Source organism: Mollisia scopiformis (assembly GCF_001500285.1).
Source record: "Mollisia scopiformis unplaced genomic scaffold LY89scaffold_12, whole genome shotgun sequence".
Lineage (NCBI taxonomy): Eukaryota > Fungi > Ascomycota > Leotiomycetes > Helotiales > Mollisiaceae > Mollisia > Mollisia scopiformis.
Genome location: NW_017263592.1, coordinates 148,746 through 157,178, shown reverse-complemented (window position 1 = coordinate 157,178; position 8,433 = coordinate 148,746). Strand labels below are relative to the sequence as shown.

General features: G+C 45.7%; 3 protein-coding genes across 3 annotated transcripts; 2 read left to right on the top strand and 1 right to left on the bottom strand.

Moving 5' to 3' along the window:
- Positions 1 to 1,268: 1,268 nt before the first annotated feature.
- Positions 1,269 to 2,622, bottom strand: LY89DRAFT_645601 (MFS general substrate transporter; the record flags this gene model as incomplete). Its single annotated transcript, XM_018211889.1, has 4 exons — positions 2,320 to 2,622; positions 2,139 to 2,268; positions 1,982 to 2,095; positions 1,269 to 1,941 (listed from the first exon to the last, which is right to left on the bottom strand). The coding sequence occupies exons 1-4, from the start codon at positions 2,582 to 2,584 to the stop codon at positions 1,269 to 1,271; spliced, it is 1,182 nt and encodes a 393-aa protein (XP_018071077.1). The 5' UTR covers positions 2,585 to 2,622.
- Positions 2,623 to 3,202: 580 nt separating this feature from the next.
- LY89DRAFT_645599 (uncharacterized protein) lies at positions 3,203 to 4,450 on the top strand. Its single transcript, XM_018211888.1, has 5 exons — positions 3,203 to 3,605; positions 3,660 to 3,759; positions 3,816 to 3,915; positions 3,964 to 4,196; positions 4,251 to 4,450. Exons 1-5 carry the CDS (start codon positions 3,252 to 3,254, stop codon positions 4,352 to 4,354), a joined length of 891 nt encoding a protein of 296 aa, XP_018071076.1. The 5' UTR covers positions 3,203 to 3,251; the 3' UTR covers positions 4,355 to 4,450.
- A 1,223-nt stretch (positions 4,451 to 5,673) lies between these two features.
- On the top strand, positions 5,674 to 7,134 carry LY89DRAFT_747869 (peptidase family M20/M25/M40 protein; the record flags this gene model as incomplete). Its single annotated transcript, XM_018221141.1, has 2 exons — positions 5,674 to 5,761; positions 5,824 to 7,134. 2 exons carry the CDS (start codon positions 5,674 to 5,676, stop codon positions 7,116 to 7,118), a joined length of 1,383 nt encoding a protein of 460 aa, XP_018071075.1. The 3' UTR covers positions 7,119 to 7,134.
- Between the last annotated feature and the right edge of the window lie 1,299 nt (positions 7,135 to 8,433).

Below are 8,433 nucleotides of genomic sequence, written 5' to 3'. Positions count from 1 at the left end.
TTTATATTTTATATTTTTATTATATCGTTAATATTTTATTTATTTTAATATTTTACGATTTTATTATTTTATTTAAATTATTTTAATTTAAAATAAATAATTTTAATTAATTCGAATAATTTAAGCTTTTTTTAAAGTTATTTAAGCATTCGAAGCCACGAGGGCGCCGTGAAATAGCGTAGGTGAGCGCTTATTTTTAAGCTCAAGTCGACATGAGGCTCAAGTGCGGCTTAAAATAAGGTTTGAGGCTCTGCGGGGCTAAGCGAAGTGCTTCTCCGCTCAACCCCTCCACTTCAGCACTTTATAGAATATCAACCACTGCTCCGATAAAGCTGAAACTGTTACGATCACGGGACTAGTGGACCATAGGCTCGGCAAGCGGGGAGTCTCGACCTGTGGTGGGCCCTGGGTCACGTGGTGGATCATAGGGGATCATAGGGGATCATGAGGGATCGAGCGATCCACTATGATCCAGGAAACGGAGGTCCTATATAGCGGCGAGTTGTCACTCACTGGGGAAAAACTCCGTGCTCAACTTGATTAAGTTTTCCTAACTACAATAACATTGCCTTATCTTACTTCATTCACCATACCAACCCACGTGACCTTACCAGGGTAAGGAGAGAGTCGTGACAGAAACTTGGAATGAGGACATTTTTAAAGCAGATTTAAAGTTTGGATTAATATTATATAGCTAGGCCCCGCCAGGACCCCCGGTAGGGCGCCTCCGGCAGGACGAGCTGAGAAAAGGGGCCTCCGTAGCTTTTTAGCCCTCCCGAAGGGCCAGGGCGTTAAACAGCGCATAAAAATAAATACAGTAGAATTCCAATCAATAATTAATTTAATAATGATTCATTAGACCTTTCGTTTCCCTCGCCATTGCCCTCCGCGTGACGAATCGCTTGGTCTTTAGTCTTGCTGAGGTTTGACAAGCATATTATAATCAATGATAGCAAAAACAAGGTCTTTAAGACGTTAGCGCACTTCTAGTTGAAGCGGAAGGAAACCCACAGACGAAAGAAGGTAAACCAGACCTCTTGGTTCACCTTGACTTGTTCTACCGTTTTTGAGAAGGAACGCCATCAAAGACCCTCCAATAATCCTTCCAGCCATTTCTGCAAGAGTCAAAGTCGTATATAGTCGGGCATACTGAGCTGGTTTCACAAAAGATGAAGCCAAGCTTTGGATTCCTGGTTCGGCACCCTCTCCAACACCGGACAAGAAGCAGCCTGCGAGTTTGAGTAAACTTCCATTTCCACAAAGTTTGGTTACCTACCGATGCCAAATAAGACTGGACTGAACGCAAGCCATACAGCGGCATATCCTATGGATAGTAACCCCAAGTTCATCTCAATCAACCCCACATCAATTGAGATTTGTTCTAGCGATTGGCGTAGCAACCAGCTCGTGAGTTGGGGGAGCAAAACCCCTTGTGATAGCATTGAGCCAGCATAGTTGGCCCATGAGAACCATGGTGTCTGACTGTAGAGCATGTGAAAAAACTCTGAGGCATACTGCGGAAAGAATGCTTCGCTGAGAAATCCTATTCTCTTGGCAAACGTGACGAAGAGCAACATGGCTATGGTCTTGTTCTTCAAGAGCTCCCAAACCTCTTCCCACATGGTGCTTGCGGAAGGAATCGCAAAGGCATGATTCTCTTCGGACTCTGGAAGTGTTCCGTCGCAGGGTCGTCCGAGAAGGTTTTGTGTCACACTTGAATCGGGGCTGGGCTGATTTTTGATTGGAATCCGTTGCTTGACTTTTGGGGGCACTAAAAACCATATTGTGACAAGCACAAGCAGATAGAGAGCTAATGTGATACAAAATGGTAGCCAGACACTGACTGGTATAGTCCACGCCTCGATTGGCGGAGCGGATAGATTCCCAAGCATTTCTATAGCAGCAAGTTGGTAAAATCTCCGCGTTCTTCTTTGAGTCAGTCTTGTACTGGTAGTAAACAAGAAGTGCTTGCCGTAGTGACTCCTCTCCAATTTCTGCAAGCAGTGTTTGGATGATAGAGCTGAAAATTCGACCACCACCCCCTAACATCAAAAAGAATGTAGATAGTAAGGTTAGCCTGACAGGAAAGATATCACTCCTATAACCTGTGACAGGTAAGTGACATTCCATCGGAGGACAAAGCATCAAACAAACAAATGAACATCACAGAAAGAAGCGACAACAGTTCTCCTAGACAACTCAACATCAAAACTGGGCGTCGCCCATATTTGTCTGCCAAAACTCCAAAATATGTGCCCGTCAGGATACCTAGTATATTATGTAAACATTTCTCCAAAACGCTAGTGTTTCTTAACCTACCTGGCAGGGCGTCAAGAGATATTTTCCAGCCCATAATTAAAACCACTTCATTCTGAATTGTCGGATTCTTACATCGCAGCTCAGGAATACCATCAGTCAAACTGGTCCCGGTCAAATGTTTGCGATAGTACACCTCGCACACGGCTCGTTCGAGAAGACGAATTCGTGGCACATTCTGGAGCTCATTTACGAGCCGGAACATGTAAGACAGGATGTACACAGTGACCACGAGTTGAAGGCCTGAGTCTCGAGGAGCCCGAGGCATAATTGTCAATGCACGTCTTCTCGATGTTAATATTTTCGATATATGGCGTAGGTAAGATTATGAGAATGGAGAACTAGAAGTCAACCGGCGCACGTGCTGCAAAATTCGGCATAAAAGGTCATCCGTAGTCACAGTGCATCAACCGTATTCACAATGCATCAACCGTAGTCACAACGTAGTCACAATGCATCAACCAGCAACAGAGAAGGGCGTCAAAATGATTGCTACGAGCGCACTTTAGGAATCAATGACGTGGCAATGAATAAAATTTACTTTCCTGTCACTCAATTCTGGTTTGGACTTTAGGCAACTGCGCGATATGGGAGCGCGGCCCGCGCTTGGAGTCGAAGATTTACAATAAACTTGGGGCCACTGTGACAAAAGCCAGAGAGGCTGCGACGCGATAAGTTATCTTGGCGTCTGAGTTTCTTATTGGTAGTTTTTCCGCAAACAGCCACAAAAGATTCAAGTGTTCTTCTCATTCGTCAGCGATAGCACATGGAATCGCATGCTTTAGACTGCAAAATTGTACTGCAGTAACAGTCTACTGTAACCGAGCCGCACTGCCTTGTAGGTATAATATGATCCCCAAATCCTATCTTGACTTCCACCTGATATCATCCGCATTTGCTTTGTCCCCGGGCAGGAGAGTGCCAAGATTTCCCAGATGTTGACGAAACTAAGATTCCTCGAGGACTCTCCGAGGTTTGAAACAGAAATTCCATATGAATTATATGGCCACCCGAAATTTGACTCTGGTCGAATCACAAACTGTACTTACACGGAAGTTGATAATATTCTCATTGAGGATGTTCGCCAAAACCCAAAAAATTTCACTCTCGAGAATGCTGGGTTCACATACATCACCCATGAGTCCATTTGCTCTTTGGCTTCCGAACACTTTGAGACCGCTGGGAGTAATCTGGAAAAAAGTCCTATTGTCACAGCATACCTGGAAGAGACAATGTCGTTGGTGAAGGAGCAAACTTCTGCCGACCGAGTGATTTGTTTCGATTGGAGGGTACGTTTTTTCTTCGACCTTTGAGAGAAATATGGTAAGCTCACTACGATAAAGTTCAGGCGCAGTGGAGGGCCAAATGACATCAAGTCTGATCCTTTTGAGGTGGAAGATATCCGTTTTCAAGCCGTCCGGCCTGGCTTTCTCGTTCATTGTGGTAAGTTGAAAGCTGTCGCACAAACAAAAAAATTTTTCTCACGACGAATTTGGAAGATTTCTCTCACGATGGCGGTCTGGAACGACTCGAGATGCACCTGCTTCCCGAAGAGCTTGAATTGGTCAGAAGTGGCAAGGTAAAGGCAAGAATCATCAAGTACGGCAATCATCGCAGTATTGGTTACTCTGCTAAGTACTGTGCCAGTGTTTGGCGCCCATTGGGGACTGTTAAGAACGCTCCACTGGTGCTTACAGACCGTCGTTCTGTTCATAAGGAAGATCTGATCGAGGTCGAAAAAGTTCTTCCCGACAAAGTCGAACGAGCTTACTTTGTCAAGTATCAGGCTTATCACCGTTGGTATTATCTGTCCGAGCAATCGCCAAAGGATGTGGCCATGTTTGTAACTTGGGATTGCGATGAAGAAGAGGTGAAGGCAGGTGAGTCTCCATGCTCTCCCCACAACATATCCACAGCTGATGATCTTATAATAGCATATCCCCCTCACGGAGCGGCTTCGCAATTTACTGAAGACCCATACGAATGCCCCCGAGAGAGTGTGGAGGCTCGACTGATTGTTTTCACGTCTCGAATGTAGTCGAGAAGGAGTAAACGTCTCTCGGCGACAGGTCACTTTCAATTGCACGAGCACATATGTTTCATACTCTCAATTTCATGAATTTTTCATTCGTATATTCCATAGCAACGTACAGTTTCCCAACTCCTGACTGCCCGAATAACCTCCCTTGTTACCTTCACGAAGAATAAACTGAATCATGACACAGCGACGTGCGTTCGTTGAGATAGTAGAGACCATCTACTCAACGTTAGCTGTAAGTCTTTAAAGAAGCTTTAGCACGCTATACCTTCCAGTGACTTATCGGCTGATGGCATCCAACTCCTGCAAAAGCCTGATATCTGCGTTTGAGCCTTGGCTCGCCTGTTGTTGAAATGTAGAGGGAGGAACCCATTTGCGATCGGGAAAAAATGTTTTCCATGGCTGTGACTTCACACGTGGAGCCTCGCTGGTGGAGCGCTGTCCTTCATTGCAAGAGGCAGCGAAGCTTTGGATGGAAGTTGGCATTGTAACTTAGCGAGTACTTTGGTTATAACGAGTTGTGAATTATCGATATAGAGATTTCGGAGACTGTGATGAGATTGTCTGGGCTTGATGCTGGAGATTTATAATTTAGAGGATTTTTAGATGAAAGACGCCTCTGAAACAGCTGACGATACACCTAGGTGAATGGAAGAGATAAGGCAGGATCATCTCATTGCACACTTGGGCAAGTGCATAATGAGGCGGAATTCAAGGCGGGGTCGATTGGACTTGGTTTGAAAACGGGCGCCGGTCCCTTGGTCAATGTGCTACGACTTGGAGCATGAGTACACCTGAAGCATTTGGAAGTACAATATTAGGCGTTCTGCTGAGAATGAATGCAATGTGATCAGTGGTCTAGCCAATGAGCCATGTATTACTTTCGTTCGTCATACGTGCACCATGAAGTACGCTTATCGCGGAACATCAGCGGTACAACCTGCGGACAGCCCCATGACGCCAAACGAATGAAAGGCATGATGAAGAGGTGCACAGATAGGGTTATTCGGGTAAAGCGAGTAATACCTTTGTCCTTGTGTAAATAATTACATCCCTGAAGGTTGATGCTTCTAGCATATTCCTCATACAAAGATCCGGAATGCAGCTATTCAATTCGACCAAACCCTAGTTTGAGACTCAGTCTAAAACCCTCAGGTGTGTAATTATTTACCCAAGGACAAAGGTAACAACAAATGAGCATGCCACACCTCCATGCCAATCAACTAACCCCAAAGCAGCTGACACAGAGGATTGAGCCTCAGATCGCGCATTTTGGGGGGTTTTCCTCTTTCCCCAGAATCCGGCTCAGAAGCCCAGATATGTTCATCAGATTTTGGATAGCATTCTATTGCGTTGCAATACTCGCAGCAGATCGTATCTTAAGGGAGCAGAAATCCTTTCTTGACAGTAATTACATCGTGTACTCCTTCATCACAGTTCACACTCATACTGACGGTACTTTCACACAGCTCTGGGCACGAATCCCGGTTCAATAATCGAACAATTCCGTCCAAATCTCAGCGATTTCGAGGATGCATACCGATACATTCACCAGCACCCTGAGCTATCTTGCAAAGAACTCCAGACGGCCACATATATCGAGGGAGAATTGGAAAAAATTGGGCTGAAGACGCATAACAAAGTTGGTGGCCATGGCGTTGTTGGCATTCTTGAGAATGGACCCGGCAGCATAATTATGCTGCGATCGGAGCTGGACGCGTTGCCCATCCGAGAGCAGACTGGGCTACCATATGCGAGCAAGGAGTCCATGGAGGATATTTGGGGAAGAGCACAACCTGTAATGCATGCCTGCGGGCACGACATGCACATGGCATGCCTGCTCGCTGCCTGCAAGTTGTTGAGCAATGCCAAGTCTTCTTGGTCTGGGACGCTGATTGCAATATTCCAACCAAATGAGGAACATACAGGTGGGGCACAAGCGATGGTGGACGATGGTCTCTACGATCTAATTCCCGTTCCGGATGTTGTATTCGCGCAACATTCGCTTGCGATCAAGACCGGCATGGTTAGTATCAAAGCGGGTCCTGTGCTGGTGTCCGCGGAGACCATGAGTATTAGGCTTTTTGCGAGCGTTGGGTTTCCAGCCAATCCTCAGCTGACAATAGATCCCGTTGTGGTGTCGGCGAGAATTTTAGTACAACTCGAGAGTCTTGCTGCTCGAATAGCTGGAGATGACTACGCGTCCGTTGGAGTTCAGGAAATCCACGCCGGCCAACCTGGAGAAGACTTTGTTGCATTTGTGGATATCATACTGGATGTCAAAGCGTACAATCCCTCGGTTCGGCAGGACTTGGTCGTAGCTATCCAAGACCTTGTAGAATTCGAAAGCAAGTCTGCGGGAATCAAGATACCACCTGAAATCACCACCAAACTTCGGGCACCCACGACCAATAACAGCAAAGAACTTGTTCAGACTCTCTTACCTGCGTTCACACAATTCTTTGGGGCGGACATGGTGCTGGACCGGGTGCCAAAGCATCCATGTGAGGACTTCTCTCTTCTAGCGTCATCGAAGGGGGTACCGTATGTTTTCTGGTTTCTGGGCAGGGTTGATCCAGTAGAATGGGAGAGGTCGGAAAGAATGGGAAACAGTTTGGAGACAGTTCCAATTGAACACTCACCATTCAACGCCCCTGTTGTTTATTTAACTTTGAAGACTGGGACAGATGCGTTGTCGCTAGCAGCATTAAGTTTCTTCCAAGAAACAGAGCTTTTGGGCAAACAGCTCGCTCATCTGGGATGAAATTGCTCGAATGAACCAACTACAATCCCGTGGTAGATTATGCTTCTGCCAAAATTTCATGTGTGAAAGAACTTCCTACGTAGTAGAGGTGCCATAACGATCATGTCCTAGCGTAAGTGCTAAGGAGGCAAGTTCCCAGTTCACCTCATGTAAGACAATATCACATCGTGGCCTTGAACCGTTGACCCGGAGCAGAGGAGATCATTGATCCTGAGACACTAACACTTTCCATAGACATGTAGATTACAACCCGCACATTTCTCTGAAAAGTAAGCCGTCTTAAAGGAAAGTTGGAGCGATTTGCGATTTTTGGAGTGCTTCTATGTCGCAAGATACGCGCGTATCCCCCAAGCTGCGGCCAGTGGTGCTTTTTTTTTGCGGATATTGTCTGACTTGCAATAGATATTGAGAGCACAACAATTATGCAAATTTCAAATCGTTTTATAGAAAGGTATATGTAAGTCTAAATTTCAAGTATATTAAATTTTAATGTAAATTGGTAAAAGAAAATTCAAATAAGAAGATGCTGAAATGAGTGACTCTTGGAGTTTTTGATGTTCTCGCTTAATTTGATGGGAACGCAACACAAGCCGCAGCTTGGGGGATACTTATCATCTCCACCATCAAACTCCGCGGTCGGTCTCCCACACCGCATGCCCAGATTTCGAAATGAGTCTACTAGCCAAGGAAAGTCCAAAAGAATATGCTACCGAATTTGTCAAAATACCACGTTTATACTTTCCACTTCGTAATGCTGTGTTTACGTCGGACAAATGCTCTGCGATTGCGTTCTAGGTTATAATTAGTGGGCTGAGCTACTGCAGCGCTAAAAATCCCGCATATGTTCTCAATCTAAGGTCGGGAGACTTAACAACTCTCTCACATACAACTCGCCAGTCATCCACCACTCTAATTCTTTCTCCAGGCTAGAGAAATGAGAAGAACATAGAGCTGAGACGCGACAATCGTGGCCGTGCGGGTGGGCCTCTATCCCTCAACTTCTACGTCGCGACTGGGGCAAGACCAAGAGAGATTGGATTTCAACAGTCATCATGGCATCAACGGCGGCAGGAGGTCCTAGAACCTCCCCCAGCCTTCTCAAGAAAGTGCCGATACGTGGCGTTGAGATACGGGGCGAGAGCAATTTGCGGTAATTGGGATATACAGTGCACGTTATCATGAATTCACAGTTCACTAACACTTACCAGTATCGTAATAGTCTCTTATTATGACGTAGAGTATCGAGTCGCACAAACAGCATCGCTTCTCTCTTTCCTACGCGTCAAAGCACCCAGATCAGACGTCTATGAATTCT

Bases quoted from the DNA above. Each gene is read 5' to 3' on its own strand.
- LY89DRAFT_645599 (XM_018211888.1), top strand. From the start codon at position 3,252: ATGTTGACGAAACTAAGATTCCTCGAGGACTCTCCGAGGTTTGAAACA. The intron at 3,606-3,659 runs GTACGTTTTTTC...ACTACGATAAAG, and splicing joins TGATTTGTTTCGATTGGAGG to TTCAGGCGCAGTGGAGGGCC. The intron at 3,760-3,815 runs GTAAGTTGAAAG...CGAATTTGGAAG, and splicing joins TGGCTTTCTCGTTCATTGTG to ATTTCTCTCACGATGGCGGT.